This window comes from Gossypium arboreum, chromosome 5 (genome assembly GCF_025698485.1).
Source record: "Gossypium arboreum isolate Shixiya-1 chromosome 5, ASM2569848v2, whole genome shotgun sequence".
Lineage (NCBI taxonomy): Eukaryota > Viridiplantae > Streptophyta > Magnoliopsida > Malvales > Malvaceae > Gossypium > Gossypium arboreum.
The window spans coordinates 10,211,317-10,232,331 of record NC_069074.1 but is presented as its reverse complement, the minus strand read 5'-3'; the positions used below and the strand labels follow the sequence as shown (position 1 = coordinate 10,232,331).

Here is a 21,015-nt window from a genome sequence, read left to right as displayed (position 1 = left end):
TTTAAGTGATTGCATGTTTGAGGGAAGCTTCAAAGAAAGTTAAAAAAAAAATTATTTTAACCGAAGAGTAAAATGAATTTATTTATTTTTGGTTTGGTTTGGTTTGGTTAGAGTGTGAAAACAGTGAAAGAGACAAAAGCAGAAGTCAAGAAACGCACAAAAGCAGCTTAGTATTAGTAGGAGAAGCGGAGAAGTAACCAAACCAAAGAAAGAAAAGCGTTTTTCCTCTAGGCTTTTTGTCTTTTTCTCCTTCTCAAGAGTGATTCAGAAGCGACTTGGTTGGCCTTTTTCTCTCTAAATATTTGCAACTTTATCACTAATTTAATAATGTCTTAGATAACTAGTTGCCGTGGGGTTGTTGAGTTTGTGCCTGATTCAACCTTGCACCTGTAAAAAAAAGCACCTTTTATTTGCTAATTTCTTTGAAAGGGTCAAACTTTTTTTATGTTTTTGTTCCCAATTTCGAAGACTTAATTTTGGTGGGTTTTGATTGTTTAGTGGGGGGAAAGAAGAGTTTTCAGAAGATGGGTTCTTATGGAATGCTTGCCAGAAGGATTGTGGAGACTGAAATGCCAATCATGGTTCAGGTATTCTTTCAATTTTCAAATCTGGGTTTTCTTCGTTTATTTTCCCAATAAATCTGGTTTCTGCCTCAATCCCTGTAGTTTTAATGTTATACTTGTTTTGTATGGCGGTGAAGTGTTTTGAAAGAGTTTTTTCCGGTATTTTTTATGATGTTGAGAGGGTCGTTGGTGTTGTTGCAGATACAGCAATTGATCCGAGGAGCGAAAAATGCTGTGTCACTCGCTCAGGTTTGCCTTTTCTTTTACCAATGTCTTTTGTGTCTTATTGAAAAAACCCTCTTGTAATCAATGTTAGTGCATTTAACATGTTGTGTTGTTTCGGTTTTGAGGATGGTGGTGGTATTGAAAAATGAGAAATGGGATTTTTTTTATAAAAAAGTTTCTCTGGTATATTTTTTTTTTTTTTGGGGGGGGGGGAGGGGGGATTGCGTGGGTGTTAAATAACAATGAACAAGACTTTGGAAACTGAAATCAGCGTTTTAACCTTGAGCTATACGATTTGTTTGGCTGCAGGTTTTAGTAAAATGCTTCCTTTGTTCTTTCTTTATCTCCTTTGTATTGTTAATAATCTTAGTCTTTTCAAATTTGGGTTTGTGAAGGCTAGACTTTTCGGCAAAATATTTACTTTTCTATTATAATACAAAATATATACTTGTCAGTTCGGTCATTGACACATATTTGGACATAACTTGAACATACCTGTATTGGACACATATTCATGGCCAACACTCACTTCCAAGTCTGGGTAACATAGAAAGCGCCTGCAGTTTAAAATCAGCTTATGCTTTTAGGTTCACTTCTGGACTTTTTCATTTAGATAATTTTATAGCTTTGATTCGATTGCATTTGTTATTATATTAACTTGTCTATAGTTGCATTTGGTTGAGTTTCATTTGTTTCTGGAAATTCTGTTCTGCTAATTGTGCTACCTTTCTAACTTTCATTGAAATAATTGTAGGGAGTGGTTTACTGGAAACCACCCAAACAGGCATTGGATAAGGTTAAAGCACTTGTAGAGGAGCCTTCAGTTAGTTGTTATGGTGCTGATGAAGGTCTTCCTGAACTTAGAGAAGCATTGATAAGAAAGGTATAGTTTCTAAAGAATTTGTCATAAAATTGTGGTTTTCTTGGTTGTTATCGAACCGTGGAAGAATTTCATGACACTGTAGACTGAGCTTCTTGCCGCCATTGTATGTACCAACAGACAGTTATGGCAGTGCGTGTCATGTGCACTAGGTTGATACTTAGCCCTCTCTCCAGACTTTGGAAAAGCTCATAGGGGCTGTAAATTTGGTTGGTAGGCTTGGATTGATGGCCAAACCGAGCTTCATTCTAGTTGTCGAATTAGCCTCTGGACAGCCCAAGTTTATGATTTTTGGATTGCTTTTATGTGTATCATTATAATATTTTTTAACTTAACATGACTGTGATGTTTACAGTTGGATGCATATTGTGAAATGTATGGGAAATAAATTAGACAATGAGTTCTTGGAGAGAGAGACAAAGCTCAAAGATGAATTTTTTTTTTTAATAGGTATTTATTAAAATCTGGTTGGATTTGAACACATTGCCCTAAAAAGCAAGCCACAATAAAGATGACTTTTTATCATTGTTTAATCTTTCTGTATTTATATGTTTGGATTTTGTACTCTGCCCTAAATTTCTCTCTGATATATTAAAAACTCCAGTTGTGCTTATTGGCCTTGTCTTGTTAGATATGTGTTGAGTCTTTGTCAACTTGCCCAGGTCTTTACAATCTGTGAACAATGTCTTGTTTCTTTGGTTCATTTTCCTGACCTGTCATTCTTTTCAAGACTATCAAGCATTGACCCAATTATTTCAATTGGCCATAATTGTCCTTTTTTGTTGTTATTTTCATCAATGGCCCTGTTTTGCACAAGTTTCCTGTTCAACTACCCCCATATTGCTTTCAAATGTTGGCCTAGACTCTTAGTAATGTTTTTGTGGTCAGTATCATCGTATACACCTAGTTCTTATATATTGTTAACAACTATGGTATTAACGTGATGTAGAAATTTATAGACCCCGTGTTCATCTTAGCCAAAAGGTAGTAAAAGCATGCCCTAAAATGATTCCCTGTATTTTTATGCAGTTACGTCAGGAGAACAATTTGCAGAGGTCTTCGGTGATGGTCACTGCAGGAGCAAATCAGGTAAAGCTGTAGTGCCTTCTAGTTTGTTTGTTGTATTGAAGGTATAGAGAGACATATTGCGACCTAGTAGGTGATATGTACACGGTATCACTTTGGAAGGTCAGATTCGAGATCAAATTGGATGTTACGAACAATTGTTTGAAGTTCGAGGAAAGCAATATAGCTCAATCTGCTATTTAGCTTGTTACATCCTGCTTTTAAGTCAATGTTATAACTTTTGAATAAAATTTGGCAAGCTGCTTATTCTTACGAGATTCTGCAATAAAAACTAATTTTGGTTGCATCCTTGGTGGAATAGGTTAAGCCTTTTGAATAAAAACTAGTGATGGGTTTGCAATAATAAACTTGTATGCATGATCTGTGCCTCCATTTCACAATGGATAAAAATTTCATTCTATTGCTGATTTAAAACGTAAAATGTAAAGCTATGTTTCTTTTTATTAGTCAAATGTATGAATTATCTCTCAGGACTTCTCAAACTATCCTTTTTTTTGGTCTTTGTAACAGGCATTTGTGAATCTTGTTCTAACACTGTGTGATGCGGGGGACTCGGTTGTCATGTTTGCTCCATACTATTTCAATTCCTACATGTCCTTCCAGATGACAGGTGTCACTAAGATATTAGTAGGTCCTGGTTATCCAAAGACTCTTTATCCAGATGCAGGTACAAGTCATGATAAGCTTTTCACTAGATAGCCCTTTAATTGTTTATCAAAGCTGCTTCATTGATTTTAGGGGCGGAGTAAGACCCTGGATTTGCTGTTGTTAGTTTTATTTGTCTTGAGAAAAGAGAGCACAAGTTAGAGCCTATGCTCCACGGGTTTGCCGTTGTTCTGGTCCTGTTTATTGTATGTATGTTTGTAGTTACAAAATTGGTTGATTTCGATTGAAGAGCTTATGTGACCATTACAACAATTAAGTAATATAAGGGCAAAAGGTTTACATGCATAACAAAGCACATGATGTGTTATAATTTGGACCAGGAATATTACTGTTTTAGATGATTTATCAGTATTGTCTTAATTTTCAGACTGGTTGGAAAGGACATTGCTGGAAACCAAGCCTGTCCCAAAGCTTGTTACTGTTGTTAATCCTGGCAACCCATCTGGAACCTACATTCCTGAGCCGCTACTTAAGGTCTCTCACTTGGTCTCTACTCACTGTGTTTGTGTCTGTTTTCATGTGGCAGCGTAAGTGGGTGTGCAAACATGCATACACATATGCAGCTTCCTTCTGTTAGTCATGCTTTTTGGAGTAACTGATTCTATTTCTTGTTTCATTTTATGATTCTTAATTCTTTTCTCCTTTCTTTTTCTCTTAATAGAGGATCTCAGATATATGCAAAAATGCTGGTTGCTGGCTGGTTGTAGATAATACATATGAGTAAGTGTCTCCTGTTTCTGTTATGGATGCATTCCATGTGATAGATCCTTTGTTTTGTTTCACCAAGGCCTTGTATCCTGATCAAGGTGTTGAATTCCGATAATTGAACTAGAGGACTTTGAGGCTCTTTAAGGATTTAGGTTTCCTATGATAAGTGTAAGGAACTATTCCCCTCACTGCTGAACATTTAAATGACATGTAGCACGACAGTAAGATATTGCGTCATACTAGATTAAGCAAACCTACTTTAAAATTCTGTTTTCTACTGCTAGAGTAATGTCACTTATAGCTTAAACAACTTTGAAATGAAAATATGCTTGCAGTCTTATCTTGGGGACAATACCTTCCTATGGGTACAGGATACAATAGCAGTTTATATAATAATGAATTTTGTTTGCATTTTGATAATCAAGGCTTGTAGATTATTTCCCAGAGTCCGCAGTGTGGAAACCTGTAATTCTGTATATATTGTCTGTAACAACCCATACGCAGGTATTTTATGTATGATGGTCTGAAACACTCGTGCGTGGAAGGAGATCACATAGTCAACATCTTTTCTTTCTCCAAAGCCTATGGAATGATGGGATGGCGCGTTGGATATGTAAGTGACTTAGATTGGTTTGTCAAATTTATTTATCTTGTATCTGTTACATTCTTCATAGTCTGCCATCAAATATTTGTATCCATCCATCTAAGCGTGTATGAATATGCATGTAGATTGCATACCCCACAGAAGTGGAGGGCCTTGCAACTCAACTTCTCAAGGTTCAAGACAACATACCAATCTGCGCTTCGTTAATTTCTCAGCGACTAGCTCTTCACTCATTAGAAGTGGGACCTGAATGGGTTCGCGAACAAGTCAAAGATCTCGTGAAGAATCGAGAAATAGTTATAGAAGCACTGTCACCATTGGGTGAAGGTACTGTGCAGGGTGGAGAAGGCGCAATTTACTTATGGGCGACGCTACCAGAGAAATGCATGGATGATGTGAAGGTGGTTCACTGGCTTGCCCACAGGCATGGGGTGGTTGTGATCCCAGGGAGTGCATGTGGGTCCCCGGGGCATTTGAGGATTTCCTTTGGTGGGCTCATGGAAAATGACTGTAGAGCAGCTGCACAGAGGCTGAAGACAGGATTAGAAGAATTGGTAAAACATGGATTGGTGCAGTAAAATCTGTAATTTTACATTGATTTGAATATACAGAATTTGTGCTCCCGTTTTCTTTGAATAATTGAACATTCTAAGTTGCTCAGAATTGGAGCTGCAGTTTCAGCTCTGTATATTGGAAAAAGCACTTCCATAGATGCATGTATAAATTTCCTTACATTGATATTTAATACATGCAATTACTTTTTAACATATTTTGATAGTGTACATCCGTTATTGTATTTTGTTATAAAGGAGACGACGGCTCGAAGATATGAGAAAAAGGGATATAGATGTTGAGATATAAAACTCACTTGATGCCGTCACTCAATTCGATTGATTGACTAAATTCGATATATGGTTGAAGTCAAGTCAGATTCAATAACTATATATATATATATGTTCACCTCAATAGATTCTGGATTAGAAGATGAGAAATCATTCTCTTTCAAAAGCAACCAACAATTATCATATACATAAATCTTGACTTAAACTCAACATGTAAAGACTTATACTAATGAGTATGTTTAATCACTAAACTTCGTTTTAGTTCTTTTAAAAGATAATCATGTTAAAATTAACTTGCTTTTATTTTACAGGTATTGATGATTTTATAAATGAAATTAAATTTTTAATTTGGTTGATGTTAATATTATTTCTAGAATAAGAAAATATAAATTGAGCATTGTTAAACATATTTTATCAAAATTTTAAATTCATTTTCCAACCTTGAATAGCATAAAAGCATTTTAACACATTAGAATAAAGGTCTTTCTGCTCTGAAAATAATAAATTAAACTGAGCCTCATGCAACAGTTGCAATTTAAAAGTAATTTTTTAATTAAAAAATAAACTGACTCCTAATCTCGCCGCAAGTTATCATTATGCATGTGAGTATACGGGAAATTTAGAAAATTATCAGGATGGTGACTTCGCTTTTATTGGATATAGTATGGAAAAGTTATACGATAAAATGTTTTTAAAAGAAGGAAAAGGAACCCGTTCTTTCCTTTCCTGTAACGACCGCTCTAAGGCTCCTCCTACCACCACCCTCTCTCCACCCATCACCGCCGCAGGCTCATAATTGAGGTATCAGTCGACCAATTTTCAGTCTGAGGAATTGATTTAATCGGTAACCTTTTAAGTTTGTCTATTCTTTTTCAAGGTTTGAATATTCTCGGTAACCTTTTAAGTTTGTCTATTCTTTTTCAAGGTTTGAATATTCTTTCTTTTTAGCGAATGGGGAGGATCTCAGTAGCTCACATACACGAGATTAAATGCCCTCCCGCGTCAGTTGATATTCGCATTGTTCAAAAGAGTGTTCGGAAGGCTACCTTCGCAGTTATTCTTCTTATACCATCAATTATAAATCTTAAAATGGATTTGATTTGGTAAATTTAGGGTTTCAATTTCAATTATAATTTTCTTAATTAGGGCTATTTTTTGTTTAGCGAAATAAGGTTTTAATGTTTATTTGTCAACCATTTTGGAGATTCTCTAACATTGTTATTGTTATTCAGGTTAGCACTTTGAATAATTCTCATACTCTGTATCAAAACTAGTAAGGTAAGTTACTGCTAGTCACTTGATTGCTTTTTGGCTCTCTTGTTATATTAGAGCTACATACTTCCTTGTTCTTACAGTTAGTTCTATTCCAAAACATGTTCTCCAGTTTTAGTTTTTACTTTTAACTTGTGCATGTTTTGAAAATGAACTGAAATCTTTCAATTAGCTTGTTGAACCTTCAGTCGATTTTTTAGTTGAACCTTCAGTCCTCCTAGGCGCCACTCTTGTATATTGCATTTATGATTTTGGAATTCTCTCCGTTTTTTCAATATTCAAGAGCTCCAATTATTTTTCATGAAAACCTTAGGAGTTTAAATGCAGTGAGGTATTCTAATGCTTGCTTTGCAAGAACTTTCGACTTTTCTTGGAAGTTTCTAATTCTTTATTAAATTTTATTTTCTTGTGAGTGAGTTCCTATGGTGAGGTCTACCATGCTGATTGGAATGACATGGTTAGTTTATACGTTTTTTTTAATGCTTCGGGCTATTAGAGTTTTATCTTGTATGTCATGTTGTGTTGTCTCTATTTAGCCTAAAGGAATTAGGTTTTGAACTATCTATGTAATGATTTGCCAAAGGCATCATGTTGAGAACTATTGAGTCTCTCTTGAATTGAGCTACAACTACACTTTTTTAATCGATATGTGCACTAGTCTATTTAAGGGTTGTTTCAAAATTAAATGAAAAAGTAGTTGCTAATTTTGTCGGCGGTAGTGTTTATTGAATTAAAATTGGATGCAGTGAAGAAGTTCATAGATTAGGAATTTTCAAGTGCGGTTTTGGTTGAGTACAAAAGAGAAATAAGCAACTTTTAAGTTTTTAAATTTTTTTAAAAAATTATACTCTGTATCAAAGTGTAGAATTGAGATGGCTCTTGATATGATATGGAATTGATTGCTTCTGCAATTCCTTTCTCTGAATATGACAGCCACATAATGTGTCAAATTTGTTTTCATTGTGAGATAGTTTAATATATAAATTGCATAATCTTGTTGGTCAGTGGTTACACGGATTGAAATATCTAGTGTGGCATTGTGTGCATGCCTACGCCAATGATTTCAAGTCATAATTGAACATACTTCAGAAGCAAATAATGTATTAAAGCAGGTATACTGGCAATGTTCACAAGTATGAAAACATGTTGCACTTATAGTTCTATTTTTAGAAATACATATGTCTAATATTATTTAAAATTTCGTTTTCTATTTTATTTTAATGATAAGGATCTATTTGGTTTTTTTGGACATTGTGTGTATATGTGTATGTTTGAAGATAAATATTTATTTTACATCTACCTTTCTAATTTAACAGAAAGGATCAATTTACTCTTCGATTTAACGTATAGGGACTAATTTGCCCATTTTTTTAGTAGAGGTGGTAAAATGCAATTAGACTCCTACTACAAGGGCCTCCATGTTACTTTTACCACCTTAACTCGTTCTAAAATATATTGTATATTAATCACAACTTGCAAGAAAAGAATTCGGTTTGAAACTTCATTAGAAGTGTTTGTTGTACCATGGATTTGTAACCAAACTTAACCCTCACCATTTTAGAACAAGTTTTTTACATGGATTTTTTGTATGCTTTTCATTTACATCTATATTTACAATAAACAGACCTTGATGTAGGGACTCTTATCTAATTATTTTTTCTCATTTGGTCCTGAAACTGAAATCTGTCTAAAATTTGTATTGATTTTATTGGATCTTATGTCAGAATAAAGCAGCTATCTACAGTTTTAGTTCCTTCACAATGAGCAATTGCAACATGACTAGATTTCGTGCTGTTCACTGTAAAGCTATGGTTCCCTGGTCCATGAGCAGAAGGTGGAGAAATGGATGTCAAAGAACCCTTTCCACCAGCACTACACATTTCTCTCGAAACACTTCACTTACTGTCCATGCCCCAACATCAATAGTTCTGGCTGTGAACCTTACACCATTTGATGCACCTCAACGCTCAGATGAATGGTTTGCCCTTCGTAGGAACAAGCTGACCACAAGCACCTTCAGTACTGCTTTGGGTTTTTGGAAAGGAAAGCGCCGCTCTGAACTCTGGCACGAAAAAGTTTTCGCATCGGAAACACAAGTTCTCGAATCTTCTAAAAGGTGTGCTATGGAGTGGGGTGTGCTCAATGAAGTAGCTGCTATTGAGAGGTACAGAAGTATCACAGGTCGTGAGGTTAGCTCTTTAGGATTTGCTATCCATTCAAAGGAGAAGTTTGACTGGCTTGGTGCATCGCCGGACGGTCTTCTTGGTTGCTTTCCTGGAGGTGGCATCCTGGAAGTGAAGTGTCCTTACAACAAAGGCAAACCCGAGACTGCTCTGCCATGGTCAACCATGCCATTCTATTACATGCCTCAGGTTCAGGGTCAAATGGAGATAATGGACCGAGAATGGGTTGATTTGTATTGCTGGACACAAAATGGAAGTACGATATTCCGCGTGCTTAGGGAACGTAATTATTGGGATCTTATACATGGCATTCTGCGGGAATTTTGGTGGGGAAACGTAATTCCTGCTAGGGAGGCCTTATCACTGGGCAAGGAAGAGGATGCCAAGACATATGAACCTTCATCCACACACAAGCAAACAGGGCTTGCAATTTCTAAGAGCATAAAATTAGCTAGTGAAGCAAAGATGTTATGTAGGGAGATTGCAGGTCATATTGAATTTTATAGATGATCTTAAGTTGGAACCTCATTAGTCATTGCACTTTTGCCATATTTGTTATTTATTTTCCACCAAATATTTATTAAACGGCATTGAAGAGGCTATTGCATGTTTATAATTATGTTGGACGTCTGTCAAGATCAATGAAGTACATATATTGTTAAATGTAAAAAAAATCAGAACTCGTCCCCAAAATTGTTTCTTCCTCCTAATTGTTTTCTTGATTTATTTCTTGATGATTTAGATTGAGGTTTGGATGGCTCAGTATTCTGTGGAACTCCTTTGGAACCATTAGCCATGTTTGATTTCAAGTTAAAACTATTAGAATTGTTAGCTGAGGTACTAGCTTAACTCTTATCCCTAGCTACTGCACGTTGAGATCTAACCTGAGCTGCTCTCTTATTCTTTCTTTCGGGCTGTAACTTGACCTTTCTCTTTGGGAGCCATCTTTCAGGATCGGGTGGAGGACCAAGATTTGCCGGGTCAAACCAGTTGGGATACCTTGGCTTTCACTTCCTCCGTTTCTTTGATCTGTCCTTAGTCTTTCCTTCCACTTGCGCTTCAGCTAGCCCACCATGAGGTGCTCTCCTTCAACATATTTTGCCACAGAAGTTTTATCCTAAACATCGACATCAACCCCCTTCAAACCTGGCAACGGCTTCAGTTGCTTCCTATATTCCTTGTCAATATTCACACGAGCAACTGTAGTTATTAGCCCGACTAATGCTTCCATGACTTTTTACAAGCTCCTTGAATAGGTATGCAACATCCTCTTCCTTGCCATGCCTCTTACATTATAACATTGAGCTGCTCGTCTTCAGTCATGGCAGTTTTCCACCATTTGATTGCGTAGTTAAGCACAGCAGCTGCACCATTTTTGTCTCCAGCGCTCTTTTGAGAGAAACAGTGGTGATCATGTGCTGGATATCAGGCAGCTTAGAAAGAGATTCAGCCGCAATTTGACGGTGGCCAGCAGCAGCAATCTGTGCCCCTGCTAAGAGGATGATCTTCTTTTAATGAAATTTCCTAGCTAGCTCACCTAACATTTCTTCGGCTTTCTCTGCGTTGTTTATTCTTGCTAGTACAGGCAGCACGCTGTCAGGAAACAGCTCTGGCAAAACAGCAACAAGTTTCCGAGCCTGTAGAATTTCACTAGCAAACAGAAGAAATAAAGAGAACCATCAAATTCATTAGCGAGCTGTCTATATTCTCAAATAAAGAACAAAAGATCAAAAGTGAGAAATGCAGAACCCCAAAATAGAAAACCTGATCCATCTTGTTTGCATGAAGAAGTAGAACAGGATTTGCATGTATTATCTCTCTTTGTTAGTTTCAAGTCAATTAATTGCATGTTCCAGCTGAAACTTCTTTGATTTTTTCTCATTTAAGCAGATCAAGCTTCTTTAAGCTATTAGATATATCTTTTGGACCTTCCGCTGCAGTAAGGTTGTTCACTGCCACTGCAAGTGATGGTTTATCAGCCGCATTTCGGATTATAATATCTGTGTAAGTAGATTAACAAAAATGAACCCATCTTAAAATAACCTTGTGATATTTTTACTGCTTTTATCATCATTATTGGTATCATTATAGCTAAACATGTTTACTAATATATTTTTTAACGTCATAGCTCTCATATTTGTAGGCCTATTTTTGTATTATTACTCCGAATCTTGATAGCATTTATAGTTAAGCATGTGTATATATACAAATTATAGGATAGAAGGGTGTGCAAGCTGCTCAGGAACTCTTTCTGCACTGACAGTGATAGTGGTAGCTGCAGCCTGCCAAACATAGTTTTAGGGAACGAAGCACAACCAGATGCAGAATAGCATGCATTCAAAAGCACTGGCGACTTGTTGGTACTAATTATGACTTTTCTTTTCCTTTTATCCTTGAAAATTTTGTTCATTATTACTAATTTTTTTAAATCTAATTGGATTGTGATAAAAAAAAACAAATACACTATTAAAACATGCTTTTTTTTCAAAATTTATAAAAAAATATATAAACTTTTAAACATGATTAGTATGTTCAAAGTCGTGGCATGTTCTATTTGGCACAACATAGATTGAAAATAAAAACATTAACCTTTTGTACATGTCCACGGTTATGACTAAAATTTTATTTTATTAGAGAGAAATGTCTCTTCATTTTAATACAGTACTTGTAAAAGTTAAATGCATGAATTCTTGGATAAAATAAAATATCAGCATTTGAAAAGCTAAGAGCAAAGAAAGGGAAACCAGCAAGCAAAATTATATTTAATTTTAAGTCCAGTAAGAAGGCAATCGTTTAAGTCTATCCCAATAAAAGGTAGGCTCATATTGGACTTCCTGAAGCCTTTTGGGCAATGGCACCTTTTGAATGTTCTTACTCAAACCAAGATGAGCCATGAGAAGTGCAACGCGGGTGAGCAATTCCTCACCTTGCTGGAGTTGCCTCGCATCTTCTTTCCACGAACATTCAGCCGCGATGTAAGTCAGCATGTCCAACCACACGTCCGCTATCAGTTTCCATTTATCTTCGTGACCCCACCTGAATTGCTCTAACAGTGTCTGCAGTTGGACGGCGATTTGGCACCCTTCAAAGAATGGCGACTTCTTCAAACTTCCCATCTGGGCAAAGAGTGTTTGAGATCCTATGTTAATCTCAAACAACCCTCTGATGACGTTTAAAATTGGACTCATCATGGACGAAGTTCTTGGCTTCAATGCAGGTATCTTGATGCCTTATTTTATCAATGCCTTGGGGAAAGCATTGCAGGGCATAGAAAAAGAAGATACACCATATAATCCAATAGGAGCTTACTGATTCTGCAATACTTACCCAAGTTTCCTGGCTCGAAACCAGTGATGATTGTCGAAACCACCCTTTTATTTAAAATTTTAAGGTTTAATGAAAAAAGCGGACGAGGATCGACTTTTGAAAAATAGAAATATGGAGTTGCCACTGATCTTTTTGTTTTGGTGTGATCGGATCACCTAAGAATTTAGTTATTTTAATAAAACATTTTGGTTTACTAAAACAACGATTCTGGTCTATGAAAATATGAGAAAACGGGCTCGGGAGTCGGTTACGTATGAGGAAGGATTAGCACCCTCACTACGCCCAAAATTGGTACCAAATCGATTAAATACTGTCCTCATGTCTAAAATTAAAAATGTTTTTGAAATGTGGTTCTTTTTTAATAACATTTGAATAACCCGAGTTGGTTGCCAAAAATCTTCTTGTTTCGACGTCCGAAAATTTATAATTTGAAAATTACAAAAGGATACCCAACTATTTGGTCCAACGAAAAACCGAAAACCCAGCACAGTAGGGCACGATTCCTCGAATTTCCAAACATTGGACATTGCCTCACTTTAGAAAATACGAGTGAAACTCCGAAGAGATATTCGATTATTTTGAACAAACGGAAAATTGCAACCCAGCACGATAGGGTACTATTCCCTGAATTGTCAAACATTGAATATTTCTTTCGTTTTAAAGGGTTTTTAGAAAACGTGAGTGAAATTACGAAGGGATCTTGGATCGTTTAGAACAAATGAAAAAGCGCAACCCAGCACGATAGGGCACGATTCTCAAATCACCAAACCTCGAACATCCTTTGTTTTGAAAGGTTTTTAATAAACATGAGTGAAAACCTAAAGGAATATTCAATTGTTTTGAGCAAACAAGAAATCACAACCCAGCACAATAGGGCATGATTCCCAAATTGTCAAACACCGAGTATTGCCTTCGTTCTAAAGGATTTTTAGAAGACCTGAGTGAAATTTTGAAGGGATATTTGATTATTTTGAGCAAACGCGAAATTGCAACCCAACACGTTAGGGTACGATTCCGCGAATTGCCAAATATCGCACATCGCCTTCGTTTAAGGGATTTTTAAAAGACATGAGTGAAATTTTGAAATGATATTCGATTATTTTGAGCAAACGCGAAATTGCAACCCAGCACGTTAGGGCACGATTCCGCGAATTGTCAAATATCAAATCTTGTCTTCGTTTTAAAGAGTTTTTGAATGAATGATTATAAAACTAACTTAAAACGTATTAATTCAATTTGAAATAAGATGAAATTGTTCATAAAAATTCGGATTTTATAAAACAACATTTCATAAACTAAATGGAGAATGATGATATGGGATAACAGATATATGAGATACAATCAATTAACAAACTAATAATTAAATATGGCTAACCTAAAAAAATGTAATCCGATTACAATAATGCATGGAGAATAATTCATGTAATGACATATAAAAATGGGCAAGCACGAAGTAGCAAATATACAAGAAATATCGTGAATATAATTAACACATGAGATACCAAACTGTAATAGCCTAAATTCAAGGTTATCGGAATAGTAGTTTCGTAACCACAAATCCGATTTAAAGAGAAATTTATTTCAATATTTTTGCATGAAAATTGATATGATAGGAAAATCGTATGAAAATATTGATAGAAAAATTTTACCGATTTAGTGGTTAGTTAGAAAAAGAAATTATTGAAGAAATTGGGTAAAAACAAGATATCGGGACCTCTATCTTGTAAAACTGAGTCGAAAATATTTTTATAAATATTTATGAAATGTTATTAGTGTGGTATTTAAATTTCGTTAGGAAATTTTAATGTTTGGGTAGTCAATTAAATGAAAAGGACTAAATTGTAATAGGTGTAAAAGTTCCTGGAATGATTAAATAGCTTAAGAGTCTAATGAGAAAGGATTTAAAAGACAATTAGACCCAAAATTTATTATGGCTGGACGGCAAGGGCATGAAATCAGCAGGAAAATTGATAAATTAAGGGCAAAATTGGAATATTGCAAAATTAACTAAATGAAGCTAGGACTAAATAGGAAATATCTAGATTTCTCTTCATTTCTCTTCAATTCCAGCAGCTAAAAACGCCATAGGAGGGTTCTCTAAGCTGGTATTTCATAATTTTTGCACCAAGTGAGTTAATCCTTGCCTTTTTCTTGTAATTTTTGTGTTTCTAAGACTTTTACAACTAGGTCCTACTATTAAATTCATTAGTTTTTGATTTAATGGATGAAATTTAAAGTCACCATGGTTGAGTGCTGTAAGTCTATGATGAAATAGAATGAAATTAAAGCTTTAATTTGTTTATGAGATGATTTTATTAGGTAATTTCAATAGAAATTGATTTTTAGGATCTAATTGTGAAAATGCTTGGAATTAAAGTCTATTGCTGAAATTCTGATTCCTAAAGGTTGTAAACTAGTTTAAGGTGATAGAATAAAATATTAATTGAGAAAAATCAGTTCAATTGAGAGGCTAATTGAGTAGGGACAAAATTATCATTTATTAAAAGCTTAAGGGAAAAATGGTAATAAACAGCTTGCACAAAAACAGTTTGGACAGCAGCAGTAGACTAATTTTGAAAAATCACCATAGATTATAAAAATCGAATTAGAAGATGAAAAAAATATAGAATTAAAGCTTATTGAGTCTAAAAATATGGAATTAAAGCTTATTGAGTCTAAAAATATGGAATTAAAGCTTATTGAGTCTAGTTTCTCATAGAAGAAATAGTGTAAGCAATGGATTTGTAAATTTTGAGATATAATAAATTTTGTGAGACAAGGTCAGAATGAATTCGGGTTTCCCTGTTCTGACTTTGAAAAATCATAAAAATTTGAGGAAAAATAATTAGGGGCTTAAATTTATATGTCTAAAATCCAGAATGAGTCTATTTTTAAGAGAAACAAACAAGAACATCATTTGAATCCTGTATGAAGAGATAATTAATTTTTAGTGAAGAAGGGTCAGAACTGTTAGACAGCAGAACAGGGGTGACTTTAAAGAATAACCTGTACTTATTGGCTAAACCAAAAATTCTGAAAATTTTATGGTAAGAAGATATATGAGTCTAATTTCAGGAAAAATTAATGGATCTTAATTTGGAGTTCCGTAGCTCGATTTATAAATAATTTAGTGACTATGACTCAAATAGATAGCTTTGAATAAACTATAAATAATAATAGTTGAATTATAGAGAATGTTGCATATGAACATGAAATGTATTAAATTGATAATTAAATTTATTTATTTAGATCCAGAAGATTCAAATACGAAGCTAAATCGAGGAAAGGAAAAAGTTCAGGATTAGTAGATTTTTGTACACGAATAAGTATCAAGGTAAGTTCGTGTAACTTGAATTATATTCTTAAATGCTCGAGATTGTATGTTATTGATGTGAATATGATTTGAATGTTCATTGTATGAAAATTAATGAGACATTGATATATTTGATAAAATAGGAAGAAATCCCGGTTGAATGAAAGGAAAATTCGATGGATCTCTGAAAAGAAATTGACGGTAAAAAGGATCTAGCCCGGACGGGTGATCCTATCCTGATATAGCCCTCTCGAAGAATATGTGTAAAATGGATTTAGCCCGGATGGGTAATCCGAATTAGGTCTCAATTTAGCTGGACTGGTAATTGGATCCAAGCTCATTAGAGTAATTGTCGTTGCAGGATTTAGCTTTGGTGGTAATCCCGACAATACTCTATGAGTTTATATTGCAGGATTTAGCCTAGACCGGTAATCCCGCTGTAAGGTTGAGGTTCACGGGAGTGTGCTCTCTGAAATGGAAATGTGCGCACATGAATATGAATTGACGGACCCGGAAATGTACACTAAAAGTGTAACTCTGAAAATCTATCGAAATTCCGATAAATTCAACGGGATAAATATGAAAAAATAACAAGGAAATGGAAATTATGATATTGATGAGCTCATCAATCATGGTATATATTATTGGTACATGGAAATTATTGTACTAACTTGAATGTTGAGTTTGTGCATATTAGGGTAATAATGCATTGAATGGATATATGAATGTTTATTGTACTGTATTGAAAATATTAGGTAAGTATAATTCTTGTTACATGAGCTTACTAAGCACGAAGTGCTTACCCCGTTTCCTTTTTTCCTGTTTTGTAGTGTTAAGAGCTCGGAGGTCGGATTTGGTCAGAGACACATCACACTATCAACCTCAGGACTTCGGTATATAAAGAAACTTTATTTTGGAAATCAATGGCATGTATAAGCTAATAAGGTAAATAATTCTGTGAAATGAATGTAGAGTTAGCCATTGGTATGGTTAACAAACCTGGTTTTGGGTATGTGATGACGTTATTTTATAAATATGCATGAATTTATCTTGAAAATATGTTGAATTGGATTGGTTGATTTGGATTGGTCTCGATATAATATTGCAGGGAAGGTTAAATATCTGTAAAGGGATTATATTGAGTTTTCCTAAAAAAAAAAAAATTCGTAAACTCCGGTAATACCTCGTACCCTATTCCAGCAATGAATACGGGTAGGGGGTATTACACAAACGATACAGAATCAACGTGACATAAAAATAATAGACTAAAAATGATGGACTAACAATCAAATGATATATGCTAGAGTTTGGAATAATTTATAAAAGAAAAGTTGAGAACATATATATACGTAAAGAAAATTTAATAGACGTTACAAAAACGTTTGGATCAAATAAAATACTAAATATTTAGCCATAAAGCATTTACTTAAGGTTGGTAATATCCCTACCATGAGAATAATCTATATAATATATAAGATGTGAAAGGATAATGGGTATAAAGCATGTAGCTACATATATATATATATACAAGTATGAGTAAATCTTGAAGTAATTTATACAAAGATAAAATGGAATTAAAATATGAATTATATATATGAAAAAATGATTTTATCATAAATTATATATATATATATATGTATATAAATAAACTAGAAATAATTGCTTGTAAAAATGCTATAGAAACGTACTCAAGATTGAATTATTTTATTATAAATTATGACAGACTTAAAAGCATACTCTTGTATAAAAAAGACTATATATAAAATGTAGGTTTAATATTGTATGTAAAACAAAAACATATACTAATGTAAATGAATGTAAAATAACTTAAATTTTATGTAAAACATATATACAAAGCATATTCGAATAGCAAAAATGTATATTAAAATATATGGATTTAATAATATATAGATCAAAGGTAGGTATCGATATATATATATACACTTGCATAACGATGATTTAAAAGATATATTATAAGAATTATGTAATATAATATAAGAATATATTTGAAGGAAATTATATGTATATAAAATAATACAATATTAATAATATGCATGAAATAAAAATAACTTTGTTATAAAATACTTGGGTTAGTAGTGTATAGGTTAAATGTGAGTGTTCACATTTAATGATAGTAGCTAAAAATATTACATAGGGTTACATAACGTGCACAAAATAAACTTAAATTTTATTATAAAGCATATATATATATAATAGTAATATATACAAGGATATTTACGAAGCATTGTGCAAAATGTTGTAATAATATGACATAAAAAAAGCAAACAATACAATAATGATCCAAGAAAAGAGAAATAAAATAAAAGCATTAAACTAATCTAAAATATAAAATGTAAAACAAAGATAAAAGTGTCGAATGTGCCTTTAAAACAAAAATGAATCACAAAATGAAAAATAAAAATAAAAGGGACTTAATTAAAATAGAATTAAAATAAGAGAGACAAATTATAAACAAAATCAACTAACAAGATACAAAGGGACGGCGTGTAACATGCACGAATCTGTGAGGATGAATCTGAAATAGCCTGCACCCCAAAACGCAGTCTTGAAGCTCGGACCACGGTGTAACGCGCAAATTAGGGGAAATTTTAAAAGAAAAAGAAATGCGAAATGTGAGTTGATTTGCACATAGCGTGAAAGGGAAGGGGCCTGTATCGCAAATTCCCCATTTGAGGGACAGAGGCGTGGATCTGAGTCTTGGGACGAGTCGACGCGCGGAGCCTCAATGTCCCAAATGGCGCCGTTTTCATAAACAGGTTATTTGAAACCCTTTTTCTTTTTTCTTTCTCACCGAACGCAGCCCTCATTTTATCCCTAATTTGCAGCCCCCAAAAGACGATTTTTTAGGGTTCCTTCCAGCGACCGCCGATCCACCATTTCATTCGGTGGTCAGCGATTCACGGGCCACAACCAGATTTCCCCGACGACAGCACCATGCGAGGAACCATGTATGCCATCTCATTTCTTTCGTTTTCTTTTAAAAAAAAAAACATCAGATCTAATGCTGTTCTAAAAAATGAAACCGAATATAAAAAAAGAAACTTAATATCATCCGACCCTCATCCGTATCTCAATATTTCTGAGATATTCGGGGTTGCATTGGTGTCGTTCCAAACGTTTCTTTCTTTTTTACTAAAGTCATAAGGGAATGAGAAAAAAAACAAACGGATAAACAGACTTGAAGATCACCTTTCTCTTTGGTCGCTTTGTATTGCTTGTGTATATTTTCATTTGTAAAAAATGTTCCCCCGATTATAAGATTAAAATATGGCTTTATAGCCGAAAAAGCCGAAAAGAAAGAGGAAAATAAATCAAAATACAATATGTGTTTTTTTGTTTGTATTTGCTGTTGTGTTTGTCTGTTTCTTTTGCAGGTACGGGTGTGTGGCGTGTGTACGAGGCTGTACTGGCGTACGAGGACTGTTGACGTGGAGGCACGAGCGGCGTTGGGGCTGTACGGCGGCTGATGGCTGCGGCGCGAAGAGAGAAAGCCCTAGGGTTCTAAAGTTGTAATTTTTTTGGGCCTATCGGGCTTGTATTTGGGTCTTGGGTCTTTAATCATGTAACTTGGACTGTTATAAAACTTGGGTTTTATATTTATTTATTTATTTTATAATTATATATATGTTTGGGGTTTTTAGCAGGCCCGCGCCAAAATTGGTCACTACAATGATCATCGTTGAAAACGTCAGTAGCGATATGCCATGGGAGGAGGCTGTGGGTGAATCCCACATCGGATATACTCCAACCAAAGTCATCAAAGTTACTTTTCTCAGACAAATTTGAAGCAGTCTAAGGCACTTCTTAGTGATTCGTAATTAATTTAAAATATTAGGCTGGATTGCCTTTTTGGTTTATTATTGTGGTCAGCTCAAGTTCTGTTTTGGGCTATTCGTAAATTGATTTAAAATATTAGGCTGGATATTAAGTATTTTAACATAATATATATAAATATTAAAAATATTTTTTTATTGTCATATCTTCTTGTATTCGTGTCTTTATTTTTTTTAAATTACCGTATTACCGTATTGCCGTATTCATATCGTGTTGTATCTGTATTGCATTTATGTGTACATGCTTCATAGGCACTAACTCTCCCCTGCTCCAACTCAAATATGTGATTCAATTTATTGTAAGTTCTGAGCTTGAGATCCGAAAACATGGGCTTGAGCACCTGAAAATAATGAAACGCTCGATAAAGATACCGATATTTGTACTTAATTTGTTTCTGATCCAAAAATTCCTCCAGTGTCATATCGCCTCCTGAAGCCCCCTGTGAAAGCTCAACTTCCAGCTGGGAACCTTTGTCACTAGATTGAAACTCCATCCCCATTTTGCTAGCTTGGAAGAGAGCCCAAACCCTCTCCCCATACTTTATAATCCCAACAATGAAGATTGGAATGGCTAAAATGAGCATAGTTGGGGCTGCTAGCGTCCAGAATTTAACATATATATAGAGAGCCACTCCACTGGAAACGGAGCCCGAAGAAATGTCGGGGCCATCGATCATTGTGTGAGAAAGAGCGAGCTGCGATGGTAGTGGCGCCACGAAGATGCATGAGCAAGAATGGGGTCCAAAATAGAACCGGTGGATTGGTTATTGGCTCCTTGTTAGGGTAGTCAAGGTAACTCTGCGTAGATGTATGCCGCTGACTCTGCGTAGATTCCCACAACTTACAAGTATAAGTTGAACAGTTAGGCTGAGGACAACCATTACCCTGAGTTCCCATTCAGCCAAAGCGCTGCCATCACCTTCGACATCGATTTCAGAAATGCAGCATCCTTGATCTCTTCGAACAGTAGAGCACTTGCAACTGGAATTAAACATATGACATAAGGAAGGAGAATACCATTGCGGAAGGAATTCTAGAGTCATTAACAAAATGGAATTTGCCATTTGGCCCTTTGGAACGTGGATTTGAAAAACAAACAAAAAGAAAAAAGCCTTTTTTTATTTTATTTAGATTTACAAATCCAAATTTATGCTTTGGATATAAATAAAGTTGGCTTTGTAAACTTAAAGTTGATTTAATTTAAATAATTTGTTTGGAGAGTTAAATTTTGAATTTGGATTTAAATTTAATTAAATAAAACTTTATCTTTATTTTTAATGTGTGATATTATGTAAAGATTAAATGAATTTTTATGTTAAAAAAGAGAGGAATATTTGATTGAAATTATGTAACATGAAGCGGTGTGGGTAATTTTCTAAATTTAATAAGGTTAATTTAACTCTTATATTCTAAAAAACGTTGACTAACATTGGTAAAGAAATATTATGGATATTGTGCTAATGTATTGATTGTATTTAAGTTTCTGAACTCA

The 21,015-nt window shown here is 34.6% G+C and overlaps 2 protein-coding genes and 1 pseudogene across 8 annotated transcripts; 2 read left to right on the top strand and 1 right to left on the bottom strand.

The window, feature by feature from the left end:
* On the top strand, positions 1-5,501 carry LOC108453659 (aromatic aminotransferase ISS1). Of its 2 annotated transcripts, none has more exons than XM_017751906.2 (10): positions 1-389; positions 499-587; positions 765-812; positions 1,543-1,671; positions 2,698-2,757; positions 3,265-3,421; positions 3,788-3,894; positions 4,082-4,140; positions 4,633-4,741; positions 4,858-5,501. In XM_017751906.2, the coding sequence occupies exons 2-10, from the start codon at positions 525-527 to the stop codon at positions 5,308-5,310; spliced, it is 1,185 nt and encodes a 394-aa protein (XP_017607395.1). In that variant the 5' UTR covers positions 1-389; positions 499-524; the 3' UTR covers positions 5,311-5,501. The 2 variants fall into 2 exon arrangements, with proteins under 2 accessions (XP_017607395.1, XP_017607394.1); XM_017751905.2 differs by having other exon boundaries at positions 4-278.
* Positions 5,502-6,059: 558 nt separating this feature from the next.
* Positions 6,060-9,645, top strand: LOC108453749 (uncharacterized). Of its 6 annotated transcripts, none has more exons than XM_053028959.1 (4): positions 6,060-6,375; positions 6,500-6,627; positions 6,807-6,852; positions 8,571-9,645. In XM_053028959.1, exon 4 carries the CDS (start codon positions 8,607-8,609, stop codon positions 9,537-9,539), a length of 933 nt encoding a protein of 310 aa, XP_052884919.1. In that variant the 5' UTR covers positions 6,060-6,375; positions 6,500-6,627; positions 6,807-6,852; positions 8,571-8,606; the 3' UTR covers positions 9,540-9,645. The 6 variants fall into 6 exon arrangements, with proteins under 6 accessions (XP_052884919.1, XP_017607524.1, XP_052884918.1 ...); XM_017752035.2 differs by having other exon boundaries at positions 6,500-6,677; XM_053028958.1 differs by having other exon boundaries at positions 6,060-6,418.
* A 229-nt stretch (positions 9,646-9,874) lies between these two features.
* Positions 9,875-10,802, bottom strand: LOC108451199 (uncharacterized; annotated as a pseudogene).
* Between the last annotated feature and the right edge of the window lie 10,213 nt (positions 10,803-21,015).